This window comes from Schistocerca piceifrons, chromosome 8 (genome assembly GCF_021461385.2).
Source record: "Schistocerca piceifrons isolate TAMUIC-IGC-003096 chromosome 8, iqSchPice1.1, whole genome shotgun sequence".
Classification (NCBI taxonomy): domain Eukaryota; kingdom Metazoa; phylum Arthropoda; class Insecta; order Orthoptera; family Acrididae; genus Schistocerca; species Schistocerca piceifrons.
In genome coordinates, this window is record NC_060145.1 from 209,682,811 (window position 1) to 209,700,523 (window position 17,713).

Here is a 17,713-nt window from a genome sequence, read left to right on the forward strand (position 1 = left end):
CAACATTGCTGCACTTTTCCATCACACATGACAGTTATATTCTGTGGATTGCTTGAAATCAGGCAGAAATGCTCAGTGAATGACAGCACCATTTCACACTTGTTGGGAGACTATAATTCCACATATTTTTATTTGCTCACCATCATTCAGAACTTAAAAGTGTGTCATTCCACATCAAGTGTAACAGAGTCCTCATCAAACATTTCCAAATCCAATGAAATTTCTTGAGTAGTTCAACAATGTCTTGGATGTATATATAAAAATTTCAGCTCAACGTCTTCTTTGGTTCCATTCCTATAGCCTCTCACATTTAAGGGTCAAAAGTTTGCACCACCATGCAAAAATGGCAACTTGGGATAATGTTTATGAAAGGTGCTCTTAAATTAAATGCCCCTGACTTTATATGCTTAAACAGCTTTTTGTGCTGAATTAAAATATATTAGCAATTAGACTTTTAAATGCATCTGGTGACAGATGTAGTACTTCAAAATTGGATGAAAATTCACTGTGTGACCAGGAGAGCTCATCTTTAACCAGGCCTAAATCTTACTTTTATGAACAGGTTCAGCCAAGAAGTGGTAACATGACACACAGCCACACTGCCTTCTTGTGCTTTTTGTACAATAGCCTCAGTCCTTTCCTGTCAAAATATATGCACCTGCAGATTTGATGGAAACATTTTAAGTGCCAAATTTTTCATAGTTTTGGGGGCCCATTTCTCAACTATATGTTATTTAACGTTTTTTGATCTTGCTGTATCCTGAAAGCTTCAGAAGCTATATATTTTATTTTTTACCCATTCCTGCTTATGACTATAAAAATATCACTTAATGTTATGACTTTTCATATACATTGTAATATGCTCAAATATGACACTAATGAGTGAAGAGAAAGTAAAACCCGTGAAAACTGCTTTTATAAACATAAAAATCAAGTTTAGTTGTGCACAAATCAACTTCAAGGAATAAGCAACAAAAAACAAATCAAAATCTAGAACATTAGAACTTTAAACATACTGCACAACTGGAATAATCCTTTTCCACTTCAAACTGTGTAAATTGCTAATACAGTCTTGTTCAGATTCTATTTAAATATATTGCCTTCCTGATGTTGTTGATGGTACTTCTATGATTTTAAAAATGTGATACTCTGGAATCCAGCAAATATTTTTAGTAGATGGCCAGTAAAGTGAATAGATAACATCACAGGGTGCATAAAGCTGAGCAAGGCTAGAATTTTTTTCATCTCCTTGAAATGCTTGAACTGTGAATATTGAAGCATCATTGGAAAAATGGATTACTCTTATCTTGCTTAAACCAGTGGGCATGAACTGGTAATTTTCTCTTGTCCCAGCAATTGTGTGGCCTTTGGCAAAGCTTCTTTCCTGATCAAACTGAATTTGCTCAATTTCTTTCTGTGCACCATAAAAAAGATTATGCTTGAAATATTGTAATTGCAGAAGTTGTAAAGATCAAGAGGTGTCAATATTTGGTTATTTGAAGACATTTGTAAATGAACATGAGCTGCCAGTCATTTAGCTATTCCTCCAGCTCCATCATAAAGAGAATTTCCATTGCTACTTCTAAAGAAATCCCCCTCAGTACAGACACCAAATTGATAAAATACATAAAATTCTTGTCTTGGGAAGCAATAATATCACTAAAGTAGTGAATGTGCTTAAGTTCCCCTATTTTTATCCTCATATATTTAAACACCCTCATTATGAGTGCATGAACTGCAATGATAGCAAGATTAAGGCATCACTAATAACACAGATGTAGATTTTTACCATCAAAGTAAACAGCAAAGGCGTGTGAAACCCTTGAACAACATGTTGAATGACAAATGAGTATCTCTCATCAAAATCCATCAAAACTGTCACTTCAGCATCTGCTAGATTTTCTTTCAGATGCCTCAGATTTGAACTTTTGTGTTTTGAAATGAAAATGGTGGCTTGTCAGATCATGATTTCTTTTAGAACAAATTCCTCTAAAATTTTAGTACAGATGCATGACACTTCTCTAGTGTATTGCTGTCAGCATGAACCCACTATTTGTATTCAATCATTTCTTCTCTGAGTGGAGATGTTCTTCCTGTAAAATATGTGGGTTGTTCTGCAATCAATATCTGGAGTTTACATAGTGTAAGAAATGAAACCAGGTGTCATTTGACATCCAGTAAAATAAAGGGTCCAAGAAACATTTAACAATTGATGTTAACAGTCAGTTACAGTAATTAACACTTTTTTCCTCCCTGATCCTCAAATTTCAACTTCTGCGCCATACTCACATGAAAGGCTTGTAATTTCATATCCTTTAGTACACGGTGACATGATGTATGAGATTTACCAACATGCTTTGATAACCTCCTCACTGACTTGCAGGGACATCTAGTAATGTCCATGCAAATACAGTCTTCAGTTTCAGGGATCCTCACTGTTGGTCACCTATTCCTCTGCTGCACATTCTGAACAGACCCTACAGCCCTACATTTGTTGCACAGATCTTGGATATTGCTAGTTACTATAGGATATGTCACTTGAAACATTTCTTTATATTCCTCGATGGAGCCTGTCTTTAGGTAATACTCCACAAATTCAATTTGCTGTTTTCATGCAAACAGCCCCATTTCTGTAAAAACTCAAAAATATGAGCTTCTCACAAAAACTGACAAATGAACAAACAACTTCACTCAGATTTCCAATAAAATGCAGTGTAGCCAACTTTCAAGACAGTGTTGCCACTTCACAAGCATTTCAATTAGAGATGATTATCTGGTGTGTGAGACATACAGATTTTATATGGGACACCTGTATTTATTGAGAATCTGCAAAAGACAGTATTAAAAATGTATATAGTCTGAAGTGGAAAAGAATTGTTCCAAACAAAGGAAACCCCAGGTTGGAATATCAACAATATAAGGAGAAGGACAAATTGCTACTCGCCGTAAAATAACCAATTGAGTTGCAGACATACACAGTGTGTTTTCTTTGCTGAAGATGGCTTTGGCCAAGAGCTATAATATGTAATAGCCTTTTAGTTGTGCCTATCTGCAGCTCAATGGATCATCTCTATAGTGAGAAGAAAAGAACTATTGCAGTGTGTTTAAAGTTCTATCCACCTGGATTTTCATTTGTTTTATTGTGACTTATTGCCTGAAGCCAATTTGAGACACTGAAAGCCATAAGGTCCCAAAGCACAAACACAAAATCCAGAGAAAAATGAATGTTTGTGAAAATCAAATTTGTAGACAGACCTTCAGTCTCTTAGGTCTGAACTGTTTTTTAACCAAGTTTCAACATCCTAAACTTCCCATAAAAAAAATGATGTATCCACTTTGTGTTATGAAATATTAATTAAAATTTAGTATTAGATTAATAATTAATTAATGGCTAATTCTCAAAATTTCCATGTATAGTGTAGTGAAAGTAGTCTCTTTTGACAGATGCAAAGTTTGTAATTAATGTGAAACTAGATTCAGAACATAAAGAACAGATAGTAAATGAAGCTTACACACAATTATGAACTGTTCCAACAGTTTTAATCTGCCAGGAAGTTTCATATCAGTGCACACTTTGCTGCAGAGTGAAAGTCTCATTCTGTTCCAACACAAATTGTTCTCATTATCATCATTTTCATTGAGCACATTCTGTGGATTGATGTTCAGATAAAACTGCTGTTACACCTCCAGTTATGAAGTACTAATTCTACATACCTGCTGTAGGCACTGAACTATGATGGCAAGCCAGCATCACAGTTGAGCAACACAGTGTAACAAAATTATGCTCTGTGCTTTGGGCCCATAGGGTAAAGAATACCAAGAAATTGGAATGACAACTTTTTTGAATGTTCATAAGTACAATGTGAGCCTACAGATATAGCTAAATCTGGTTCACAAATAAGATCAAAAGCTCTCAGGAGCACGCTACAATCTCAAAATTGATGATGGTGTGCTTTAGGCCCTTATGTTTCTCAGTGCCTCACTTCTACATAACTACACTTGTGTTTTTATGGACATACAAGCAGTTTCTACTAATATTACTTTCTCTTTACTCATTAACATCACATTCAAGCATAGACACTGAGTATGAAAAGTAACAACTGTGTTTTTTTGGATATAACCAGGTATGGATCAAAAGTTAAATGATGTAGCTCCTGAAGCATAAGGAATGCTCTTTCTAGATATAGCAACATAAAAAGAGATTGAAGAACATACAATTGAGATATGTGCCCCCAAAACTATCCCAAATTTGGCTCCCAAAACGTTTTCATCAAATTTGCAGGTGCATACATTTTGATGGAAAAGGACTGAGGCTATTGTACAAAAAGCACAAGGAGGCAGCATGACTGTGTGTTATGTTACCACTTCTTGGCTGAATCTGTCCATAAAAGTATGATTTAGGCCTGGTTAAAGATGAGCTCTTCTGGTCACACAATGAATTTTCATCCAATTTTGAAGCAGTACACCTCTCACCAGATGCATTTAAAAATTTAATCAATAATATATTCTTATTCAGGACAAAAGTATATAAAACCAGGGGCATGTAAGTTAAGAGCACCTTTCATAAAAGTTACCCAAAGCTGGTATTTTTGCATGGTGGTGCAAACTTGTGACCCCTAAATGTGAGAGGCTACAGAAATGAAATCCAAGGAGATATCAAGCTGAAACATTTGGAAATATCCCTCCAAGACACTGTGGAACTTTCCCAAAAAATTCATTGGATTTAGAAATCCTCAGGTGGGGATCCCTGATCCATTTGATGTTGAATGCCCCAAGTGCAACATGATGCAATCAACGGGCAATACACCTGCACAAAGCTTCATCAAATCTCCCAGGTGGATTTAATTTCATGACTGACTGGTGTTTGAAAAAAAAATATTCCCCATAGAACATAGTTCTGAAATATCAGCATTCCCACTATGTGTGCTTCATATATTTATGCTAATTGCTTTTATTTATATTTATCTGTCAACCAGTAATGTTTTCAAAGACATTATTACTCACTTCTAACAATATTTTCATCATCATCTCATCTTTTGTCAGCATGTGGTTAAAGTAGTAGTTAATTTTCAGCACTTATTTCTGATAATCAGTTACATACAAAGTGAATGACACATCTAGGAATGAAAGCTTGCAGAGATTTGTCAGACCATTAACCATTTAAAAAATAGTATATTCTGAGTAACTGACTGTGGATAGCACCACAGATTTATCAAGTTTTTTAGACACATATATAACTACACTCATGAGTTATAACACATAGCTAGTGTGTAGAGTGTAGAACCCCTTTTACCCTGCCGAAAGCAGGGCCACACCTTGGGATGGGCTCCGTGAGCCATTACAAGCTTTAGTAGGTTCCAAGATGCACATATCTTGTTTGATAGTATCATAGACAGGTTCGATAGGTCTAAGTGTAGTGACCTGGAGAACAACACAAATTCCCTCATATCTTCTCACTGTTTCTCATACAATTCTAACACAATTATTGAGGGTTTTTTTGAGTAGAACTGCACCTGAGTTGCTAGGTATGTCACTCTCACAGATGACATTCTGATTTATGAAACAGCGTGATAATAAAATACACTTCCTTTACAAGTACATCATTATATATTTCACTTTATTTGGCTGCAAGGAAGAAATTAGAGGGTAAGGCAGATCTCAAATGAACATTGTAGGCATCACCTACAATTCTTTAGACCAATGTGTGAACATACCAAAATATGTACTGAATACAATTGGAAAATATCAGCTCATGAGAATAAAACAATGGATTACTAAGCCAAAATTCTATCCAAACTCAAAGTGTTGATGATAATATAACATTACTTCGGTTGTGAAATTTTATGGCTGCAATACTAGTAAAGTGAATAATGTAGTTCTTTAAGTTTTCAATGTGGATAGAATATTCTATCATCTTTCAGGTGTGCATCTGGAACAGTATTATTTCTTCTTCTGATATTTCAGCTGATAATCTAACAGCCATCTCTGAGATAAGTCACTGACAGAATTCAAACCACTTGACACAATATGGTATGTTTTCTCCACAGTAGTGTATCAAGCAGTTTATATTCTGCCCTGAAGGTGGCAGTAAGATTATCAGCCAAAATATCAAAAGGAGAAGTAATACTGTACTGGATGCGCACCCAAAGACAATGGAATAGAGTGAACAAGCTTAGCATCATGTTAGAAACAATCAACAGGCAAGTAAACCATGTTATAAGATGTTTCTCTATGAACATTGCTGCATGGTAGTGAATCATAGGTTTAAAATAAGAAACACACTACTATTTTTGGGACCATAAACTTAGGTGTTCAGTCTATATATTTCTATTTTCTTCTAACTTTTCTTGTTCATTGCCTATCTGAAGTTCTTCCTTAATGTCCAAATTCTTATTCTATCTTTCCTTTCACATTATTCCCTAGGTCTCAAAAATTTCGCTTTTCTATCAGTAGTGACACAAAAATAAAATTACTAAATCGGTTACCTTCTTTCATGTGCACCAAAATGTCTCCATGTTGTTCTGAATCACTGCACTAGAATAATTGGAATAATCTTTCCATATTCATAAGATATTGTGCCTTCACTTCTATGAAACATCATATTGCACTTCAGAATATAAATAAATAGAAATAAATTCTTGGAACATGACATGCTATGAACAAAAACAAATCGCTGCTATGGTAATTTTGCTGTTTGCATCAGCATCAGCAGAAATAAAATTTTTGAGAATTACCAGACCACAGATACAATCAGAAATGAGATCATTAAAAAATTCTTGAGATAAGTAATATACAAGAAAAGTCAGAAGAAAACATAAAATACAGACCGAAAATCCGCAGTTCACAACATATTAAATAGAAAAATACTTCCTAATGTTCTGCAAAACTTTGCAGTATATCACAGTTCAAATGACTGTTTATGTGGACCATTTATTAAACATTTCTTAAAAATGTATATTTACTAAAAATAAATTCAGTCATTAGCAAATAACTTTTGCACCTTTCAAAGAAAAATTTGTCTTGTCCATTGATCATATGATCATAGTCATTTCCCAGGGATAATGAGTCAGGATAAATTGTTAAGTCACGTAGCTGAGAGCTTCTGATGGGAAACAGTTAAGAAATTCATCCACTCGCCCTTCATGTTGAATAGATCATATCATGAATTCAAACTATAATTCAGTGCCCAGCTATGGCACAAATTTTAACTCATTTCTTCAGCTTCCACCATTGTCATATCAAACCATAAGTATAAGGGCAGGTTCGAGAATGAAAAACAAAATTATTAACCCTGATTGTTTTGTAATGAAATTGGTTTCATAATTGGTTCCCAAAAATGTAGTACATGATAATTTAGTAGATTACAATAAATATCATAAAATATAAATTCATCATCATGCATATCGTAAACTCTATAATTTTGCATAATAACTCATACATTAGTACAGACACAACTATAATGTGTTGCTTCTGTAAAAACGATCATTAATTACTACAGCTTGCATTATTTGTTAAGATCACTTTATAAATCTGTTTGATCTGGAATAGGATGTATGTTAATGTCTTACATAATCAATAGAAAGATTTCTTACCATCGAGCATGCTACGGCATTTCGTTTTGTGAACTTCAGCTACTGTTCATCAACTTTTATGTCCATAAAAATATGTTAGTATACTGGTTATATTTGGAAGATAGGAGGCTGTTATATTACATACATTCTGAAGACAAGTAAACCTAATCAGATTTTATCTGACATTAGCAATGGCTGCCAGAGACATGATACATTGTTATTTATTTATAGCAAAAGAGAAATAAACCATATGAAAAATAAAGTTATTTCTGTTCATGACTGTATTCTTTATGGTGAAAAGAGCACACTGAAAGAAAAGACTATCCTAATATGGTAGCCTAATGGCATACTTATCATGCAGTAAAGCTGATGTAAACATGCCTCTTTTTTTCTAATTTAACAGTCAATGTACAAGATTTTTCATACAGAGTAGAGAACAGGAAATTGATTTTTTTTTATAATGAGTAGTACTTTTACTATCAGAGCCACTCAAGGTCAATGACCCAATCCACCCATAACCCACAAGTGTAAATTTAGGTGCAATGGGTAACTGAAGCGTTGAGCATCGTGTGTTTGTCATGAATATATTTATTCAAAATAGTGGGTCTACCATGGCCACTCAGCATGTCTTCCATCATCACTATAACCTCTGTGTTCATGATTTTAATACTTCTTGTAATACTGTTTTGAGATGAGTGAATGATTTTCACATGTTTGGTAACATGAAAATGAACAGAACACTGGCCCTCATTGAATGGTAGTCACACCAGAAAAAGTGAATTGTGTGAGAATGTCTGTTACTCATAGTCAAAGCCATTCAGCTAAACGCTGCTCTCAAGCATTCAGAATTTCTTTTCAAAGTCTAATTCCATTGACAAACATCTGAAATTTCACCCTTGCAAAAATGTGTTCATTCAAAAGCTTCTTCCGACTGACTACCATCAACATGAACAATACAGTGCACACATTTTATAAATTTAGATGATGAACATACGGTGATGATGTTTACAGAACCAATTCACTTCCACATGGAAAGTGACATCACAAACAAAATTGCCTTTATTGAGCTCTTAACAACCCCGAGAATTATACCAACAACCAAAATGAGAGAAATGGGGCAGTGACAGTGAATTCTGAGCTTTACATCCCTATACTTCAAGACTTTTTCATCCATCATCCTAAGGTAAATGAAATTGACACTGGTAACATGTGGCTTCAACAAGATGTGTCACTACTCATGCAGCAAGGAATTCACTGAACTCAGTGTGATTGAATTTCCCTGGATGTGTTGCCTCATCAGGAAAGAGGGAAGGAGAGGGAAAGACGAAAGGATGTGGGGTTTTAAGGGAGAGGGTAAGGAGTCATTCCAATCCCGGGAGCGGAAAGACTTACCTTAGCAGACATGCTGCTTGTGTCTGTATATGTGTGGATGGATATGTGTGTGTGTGTGTGCGAGTGTATACCCGTCCTTTTTTCCCCCTAAGGTAAGTCTTTCCGCTCCCGGGATTGGAATGACTCCTTACCCTCTCCCTTAAAACCCACATCCTTTCGTCTTTCCCTCTCCTTCCCTCTTTCCTTATGAGGCAACAGTTTGTTGCAAAAGCTTGAATTTTGTGTGTATGTTTGTGTTTGTTTGTGTGTCTGTCGACCTGCCAGCACTTTCATATATGTGTGTGTGTGTGTGTGTGTGTGTGTGTGTGTGTGTGTGTGTGTGTGTGTGTCTTTTTGTTGTGCCTGTCTGAAACTCAACATCTCTACTTTACGGTGAATAGCAATCTGCCCTTTTCATAATATTGCCTGAGTAATTTTCCAGTACTATGCAAAACATGGGTGTTTCAGTATAAAATGTTTATTTGAGACTGCACAGTACAAAAGCTTCCATCATATAGCATCACTCAGCAAGAACCAAAAACTGACAATCTAATGAACAGATGCTTCACTCTTCTGATTGGCTGCGATGGTCTGCATGTTATTTCACTCGGTGTCCACTCAGACAGTTTATGCCACTGGAAAATCTATCCTTAATATTTGTCTGTCTTCTGCCATTCTTTATATCATTTTTGTATGTCATAATTATGCATTTAACTGTTAAAGGCATTCCATGCAGATTTCCAAGCAGCATAACATTTCATTAGCTTCTCCCCCCCCCCCCCCCCCCCTCTCCCTTCAAAGGAAAAGAAAAGTAACTATTTTGTGGGAGGTGTAGTAATGTATGATACAAAATACATCTGAGAAAAATTGAACTGTGATCATTCTCTTTATCAATTCCTTATACTGCTGGGATTAACTGGCATCTACATATATGTCTTCCCAATTTAGAAATAAACTGAAGAATTTTTAAAAAATGCTTTCTTCTTGTTGATTTCAGTACTGGGTACTCTTCTGTTTCTCATATGCCATCATATGAGACCATATCTAGTAAGATTCCATAAATGTGTTTTGATGTGTTCCCAGAAATCCACATGTCAGTGTGATCTGAACCATTCTCATCCTTTCTTCTAGCTGATCCAGGACGTGATAGTACCACATTTTTCTCATATTGTTGGTCCTCAGACTATGAAAAAATTAATGTAATTGCTTAAGAAATCTAATAGCAAATACAAATACAAATAACAGCTTCAGAGTGTACATAAATTGCTGTTTCGACTTAGTGGAAGTTTGGCATGACAGTGTAGTTAACAACAATGTAAATAAGTAATTATAAGAATTGGTATCCAGAAAAGGTGTTCCAAGAGAGCAGAGAACAGAGGGGTAGGTAAGTTTATGTAAATATGGATCAAGAGAGACAGAAATTGGAGGAGATAAACTGAATGCAAATGTTTACTGATTCATGCTTGTTTCCTTGCAATGTATGATTGTTCTTGATTATTTCCTTTAAATATTTATAAAATAAATAAAACCACTGGAATTTTGTATGCATTCATTTCTTCTTGTTAACCCATCTTTCTCTGGTGCTGTAAGTCCTCTGCCTCGGGGAATAATGAAACTAAATTCAATTATTGTGTTCGTACATGTTTTCTTTTTTTCAGTTTTAAGTACCGTAATCCAGTTTTAGAATTTAATATTCAAGAAGTACTGTTCTTCCCGTAATAATGAGTCTATGAGTAATGCCTGTAATGCAAAAACTTCACTTCTGTTTAGTACTCAGTCCTATTTCTTAAGGAGTTTTTAGTTCTATCATGTATGTTTTCTTTTTGTACGAAGGCCACAGTTGTGTATGCTTAATAATGCCTGTTACATCTATTAAAAAGACATGGTTCTAAGTGAGGTTTGAAATGAACTATTGCATCTAAACATTTGGGAACAGAGAGACATACCTTCCCCATTCATTTGTGAATGTTTGACTGTAGTTATAAAATTATACCTCATACTACCAGAAAGGGAAAAATGTAGAAACAACCTGAAAATATTATTTGTTGACATTCCAGATCCTTCCCATTTAATCTCCATGTTTTGCTTCACTATGAGTGCTGAACTTAAACTATAAATAATCCATTGCTTCAGCTTTCAGTGAGAGTTACTGGTAGAAAAGACAGTAAATTAGAGATAATTGTTAATTTGTTATTTCATAAAGTACAATTCGGAAATCTCATTTTGATCTCTAGTTTAGGTTGAGCACTTCTAAACCATTTTTTTATTTGGAAATTTACCATAAATAATGCATGTACTATTTTTACTATGCTTTTAATAGCAGTATTAAAATTTTCAGTAACAAGATTTTATTAAGATGTATTTCCACCTGAACAAACAACTGAAAATTATCAACATACTTTTTACTGTAGAACACGTTCTTCAAAATAAAAATATGTTCATTAATTTCACATTTAAGGAAAAGGTATTTTAAATGCATGCATCTTCCACAAAATTTATCATTTTGTTATATTTATTATATTAATGGGATGGAGTTTTAATATGTTCTACATCACTCAGTAGGTAACAGTCAGATCAGGGTACTTGCTTATGAGTTAAACATAATAAATTTAAGCTTTCAATTAAATTCAAAATACTGAAAAATTAAAACTTAAATGTGTAAATCATAATTCAGTCAGTTTAACTCTCAGCAGACATATGGACATTAGGGATGTTTGGAAATAGACATGAAATTTAAATCTTAAATTAAGAAGGTTCCTTTTTTGGAAGGTAAGCATGAGGAAACACAAGGCTGAAACATTTATTATTTCCGTTATTATTTTACATGCATCTTGCTGTCTCATTTATCTCATATCTATGAAGAAGGAACGTTTGCCTTCAAATGCCTGAGGTTTACAGTCGAAGTTTGCACTTCGCTATATTATTACTTCCACCAAAAGTTACAGCAAATATTATCCAACCACTCCATTTTTTAAGCATTTAATGAATAAATAAATATTAGTAAACTATTTGATGTTTCAGTTTTCAATGTGTTACAATAAGAATGTTCATATAAGTTAGGTTGCTTTATAATTACAGCTACATGGTGATAAAAATAAGACACTCTGTTTCCTAATGACACATCATCAATTTATTCAATTTGCTATCTTTTAATTCTTCTTTATTTTGCATGAACTATAAAAAACAGATAGATACTAACTGTTGGAAACAATGTCATTTTTTTTCAATATACCTGAACTGTCATCTCAGTAGCTTTGACTGTATGCATGAACAGTCAGTCATTAATATGGCAGGTCCCAGTTCTGTCCACATAATAACTTTGTGCTCATCTAAAGTTAGCCATTCAGTTGGTTTCTGTAGCTCATCTTTTCTTCCATATCATTTCAGACAGAAAAAAATTTTAAGAGGAGGAGATAAATGACTCTGAATCTGTCTTAGAGGCATAGTGGTATGTCCTTACAAATGATTGCATTAAGTAGGAGATCCATGTTTTGATCCAAGTCTAGCACGAATGTTTAACTATCACACAGATTAATTATCTCTTATGTATTACAAATATCTAAACATTACATCAAGTCTGCCAAATCATAGCAGGAACTGGTTATACATTGCTCAACTGTCTATAGAGTTGTATACGAAACATTTGATTCAAACAGAACTTGGCATAAAATCATGATGTACATAATGTTGATTTAACTGTCGTGATCTCATAGCTTTTTGAATAGAATTACTAGTTTCAGCTTTGCAATAGCCATCTAGAGACGCTGCTAGAAAAGTAAAAGAAAGCACATTATTAGTTACTGCATTAAGAAATTAAGAACAAATGAAAAAGGCATAACAAAACACAACATACATCTCATTCTGCTGCAGTGTAACAAGTAACATGTAAAAATAACATCAGTGAAACCTGCCGTGTTATAGATAGGATGCAAAGCAATCGTAGAGGTTGTTGACATGTATCTAATGCACAAATAAGTATACAAGGCAATTAAAAGGAAATTCATTTAAAAGTATATGTCTCTTTAAAATATTCTCAATTATAAATAAGAAAGCAAGATCTTTTAAAAAATGTTTAACAATATGAAAAATACAGTCATCTTCTTACAATTTAAAATGGTCAGAATTTAACAAAATGTTCAAAAAACAAAAATCGATTACAGATATCATTCTAAAATTTAATACATTTTGAGGGTTCTAAAATTAGTCTTATACAGAGGAAGATGAAATAACCTTTAGGCACATACATATTGTCCTGTTTCTCATATTCCTGATTATGTTTTGATTTGGACAATAAATAATGAAAGGAAGTAGTTTTGACAGTATTTCAATAAACTAAATAACAGGTAGCAGGATTTATAGGGGGAAGGTAGTGAAATGCATAGGTTACCAAATGGCACAGTATTTGTAGTTGTATGTAACTTTATCATGGCTACAATTCTTGTTATGCTTTTCTGACCAGTTTAAACTGTCAGACAACCAATACATTTTTTGTATGAACATTTTTTTAAAAAAGCTTGGTTTCTTATATATAACTGAGAATAATTTAAGAACTGTACTTTTAAATGAATTTATTTTTAATTACTTTGTATAGTTATTTGTACAGTAGGCATGCATCAGTGACCTCTAAGTCCACTTTGCATCCAATGTGTAACTCATTGAAGCACGCATGACAATTCTGACTCGTGTTATTTTTCATGTAATGACTCGTAACTGTGCAGCAAAATGAGAGATATACTGTGTTTTTTTTCTATAACTCCTGTCATTTGTTTTTAATTTTATAATGCAGTAGCTAGTAAAGTACTTTCTTTTAGTTTTATTGTAGAGTGCGAAGATGGTTACTGCATATCTGAAACCAGCAATTCTATTCAAAAAGTGTGCTATAAGACAATTAATTTAAATGTTGTAGCAAATGATTAGATGTCCAGGACTGCATTTGTATTCTGTGAAGTACACAATGATTGGAAGGTTGTTATTATGTATTTAACTCAACATTATTTTTACTGAGAATAGGAGCAAAACTTTGGTAAAATAAAACTGATTAGATTGTTCATAGTACATGAGTTAAATTTCCACTAATTTCTTCTGAAATGATATGAAAAAAGAGAAGCAAAGAAGCTGTTCAGGTGGAAATATATTTCAAAATAAACATACTGTACAGTAAATGGATACTTTACCACAGCAGGGTCAGAGGTCGAGAGGCGGCCCACTACCACCCCACGGTCGGAGAGGTGGTAGGGGGGGCGGAGACTGGGGCCCGCGCGGCCCCCCAGAGGAGGGGCACCACCAGTCACCGCAGCGGCCACAGCGCGGGCAAGAGGACCACCACCGTCAGCAGCCACAACACCAACAGCAGCAGCACCAACAGGCTTTGCAGCCGCTGTCGCAGCAGCCACCGCAGCAGCAGCCTCAGGGTCCAGCACAAGGACAGGGAGTGTCGGGCCCACAGCAGCAAGATGGGGGCCAGCAGGCACAGCAACAACCACCCCAGGCCAGCAGCCGACCACTGAAGGGCGTGCCCAGCGTCGTTCCGGACTTCGTCATCCCCAACAACAAGGAGTCACCCACCGCACCCGTGTCGGGATCCAAGTTCCCGGAAGCGCCAAATCTCATGCAGAAATTCAGCGAGATGACAGGCGGCGCAGACGACATCATCTCCAAGGGCAAGGAGCTCATCTTCATGAAGTTTGGCCTCGGAAAATAGCACGCTTCTTCAGGCTCGGCCTACGCAACAAGTACCGTCGAACTGATCCCAGAGTGCGTGTTGCACGAGATGGTGACACTTCTGGTGCAGTGGTAGATGAAAATGTGAATTAACAAAATTTGAAGGAATTTGTTGTTTTGCTGCAGTTCCATAAACATAGAGTTAACGTGGTGGACCACTGAGCCTCGTGGGCTCTGTTTTCATGTGACATTTGCAATGGAAGCCTTTCCAACCTGCAGTATTGTGAATCATTCAAAAGAAGTATATGTAAAAGATTCTGTACACATTGACTTCTGCATTTAATGTGGAGTATAATACTTTGGTGTTTCTGAAAACTGACGTGGTGGCTGTATAAACGATAGGACTTGTAGTGCTTGTCCCTCCCTCCTACATCTGGACTAAGCAAAGGTATCCAACAGTGGCCCTCTTAACTTTTTCTGTCATCTGGACTTCCATGGACCGCTTCAATGAGAGAAACCTGGAAGTTTTTTTAGGACATTAGAATGGAGTGTCTTTCTTTTTTTCTTCGCAACATTTAATCAAAGTGTCTACAAAATATTGGTAAAACTCATTTCTATTCTTGTACAATAAATAAATTATAAAAGCTGCTGAGTTTCATTGGAGTTTTGTGCTCTATATTTTTAATTACATTTTATAGAATGTTGTCTTCTTTTGTTATTGCCATATGATATCCATTCTGTTTTTAATACAGAAGAAGACTGTTTTGAGAGTTGGTTGCACAAATGATCTTTTTCACAGTAATGGTATTTCGATAAACATCAGGATTTTATGACTGAAATTCTAGCATGTTCATTAGTTTAGACATTACAGAAATGTAGGTGCAATTTTTTGTAACTGTTTAAGTTATATTTTATAATTATTTTGTTAATGTATGTATGGATCATTTGGTTTCTGTCATATATGTACAAACAGTTCAAGCTGTTTGTATGGCCCACTCAGTGCTGTTAAGACAGTAGTATACTGATTAAATTTTACTTCTGGTTTCATCTTTTGTCTCTAGTGTCATAAGCAAGTGTATTTTATTTCATCTTGTCAGTGTATCAGGCAGTTTATGAACCACTTGAAATGAAGACAGACATTCTTCACACATGAAAAATGAAACATCACAATCCACACCAAACAGCTGTAGCTGTTCCATCCCATCTGGAAGAATGTCTGCTGCTTCTCTTTGTAGGGGTGAAGGAAAAGCTGCTAACATCTGCAGTGATTTTTGTTGTATAGCACTACCTCTAAAATCAATGTATTTGACTTAACTGATTACTTGACTTAAAAAATGTACAAATTTCTGGTTAACAAGACTTTACGTAACATACATTGTGAATTATATGAATCTTCTATACATACACATCATTAATATTTATCCTTGTTGATTTCTGTTAGAGATCTAATATTACATACACAGAAAGCATGTAGATGTGGGAGACGTGTACATGTTTGGTACTTGAAGACTGAGCGCATCAACATACTGGCACATATACCTCAAACATTCCTAGTTATTTTGAGTGCATCAGCAGTTGCAGTGTAGCAGCTTTTTTTGTTTTTGCAGATGTGAAAAATTTTCTCTCAGAATGCTAGTTATGTAAATGACAGAGATCATACCATAAATTTGGAAGTTCCTGTGCAAGCCCATTTGCATAAGTGGAAAATATCATAAACCATTTTGTTGTGGTTATGATATCATTACTTGATTATTCAAAATGTGGTGTTATTAAATCAAGACAAACAGCTCCACAGCAAATTATACATGCTATCCTGTGTAGCTACAGATCCTAATCACCTTGGTGAGATTGCTTTTACACAACATACCCTATTAGGCATAAATTTTCTGTCTCTTTACCATTTCAAATCTGATGACTATTGACTGACCTTATAACTTATATCTGGTAGCACAGTTTGAAATAAGAATATCATTTTATACTCTTAAACCAGTTAGAAACTTAAATATACATATTATCCACAACATACTGTATATATTGTTCATGCAAAATGCTATAGAACATATTTATTGTTGCACTTCATCTCTGCAGTTAATACTTCAACTTTCGGGTCCAAGGATATATACATATATTTATATCCATTAAAAATATCTGTGGCCACATCTTCACTTCAGGCAGTCACTGACTAAAATTTATCACAAGAGGTGTTTCACATATTGTTGATATATGTACAGTCTTCTGCTTTTACATTTTTCTGAGAACATTCTTGCCACATGAAGTCTTATTTGAACCATGACTTTAGGTTTTGTATTATGGTGTCAGTGTAACTTGTGGTATTGTGCATTTGTGTGTTGTGGGCAACACATATATTACACTGCATCTCTTTTCTAATTCTTGAAAAGCCACTGTCATAATATCACAAAGTACTGGTGCATAATCCATGTTGTTTTCAGAGGTAATTGTTTTGTTGCTGTAACATCAGTTTTCTGTAGTAGAGTCTTCATTTTAGACTTAGCAAATGCACATAAATAATCGGTGCATGGAAATTTTCTTGCTGTCGTACTCATATTTCACTGAGTTTATGGAAAATGGAATAGTTCAAGGTTCTAAGGAACAAACAGAATTTTATAGATTTTGAATTATCATAGACGAAGACATTCATAAGGTTAACAAACTTAGTAATTTAAAAATTGGAGTATGCATTAGATGTAAAAATTTGGATCAGTGTTCCTATGGAAAAAAATATATGTTAACACTAGAGGCATGACTTACTGGGAACACAATAACTTATGTACACTATTAAGATAGCTGTGCTGTCTTCTGATCACTTACGTACACTTCACAAAAAGCCCACATGGAAACTTAACTTTTGTGTTGCATACAGTTTATAAACTCTTATTGTGAATAACATCATCTAGTTTCCATTCTTTCATCATTATGTTACTTTGAAATGGATATAATAAACATGTGAAGTACACTTGCCATCAGTAACATCTATCTTGGGTTTTGAAAATATAAACGTGCCAAAGTATTTCTGTGAGTTTAGCATAAATGAGTACCAGAGCTATTTGTGATAACAAAATTTTATTGTTAGTTGACATTTACTATTCACA

The 17,713-nt window shown here is 34.7% G+C and overlaps 1 protein-coding gene across 1 annotated transcript; it reads left to right on the plus strand.

The window, feature by feature from the left end:
• Window positions 1–14,103: 14,103 nt before the first annotated feature.
• LOC124712217 (DNA translocase FtsK-like) lies at window positions 14,104–14,643 on the plus strand. The gene has a single exon (XM_047242512.1). It carries the CDS (start codon window positions 14,104–14,106, stop codon window positions 14,641–14,643), a length of 540 nt encoding a protein of 179 aa, XP_047098468.1.
• The last annotated feature ends 3,070 nt before the right edge of the window (window positions 14,644–17,713 follow it).

Excerpts from the sequence above, each read along its gene's own strand:
- LOC124712217 (XM_047242512.1), top strand. The coding sequence starts at position 14,104 with ATGGATACTTTACCACAGCAGGGTCAGAGGTCGAGAGGCGGCCCACTA.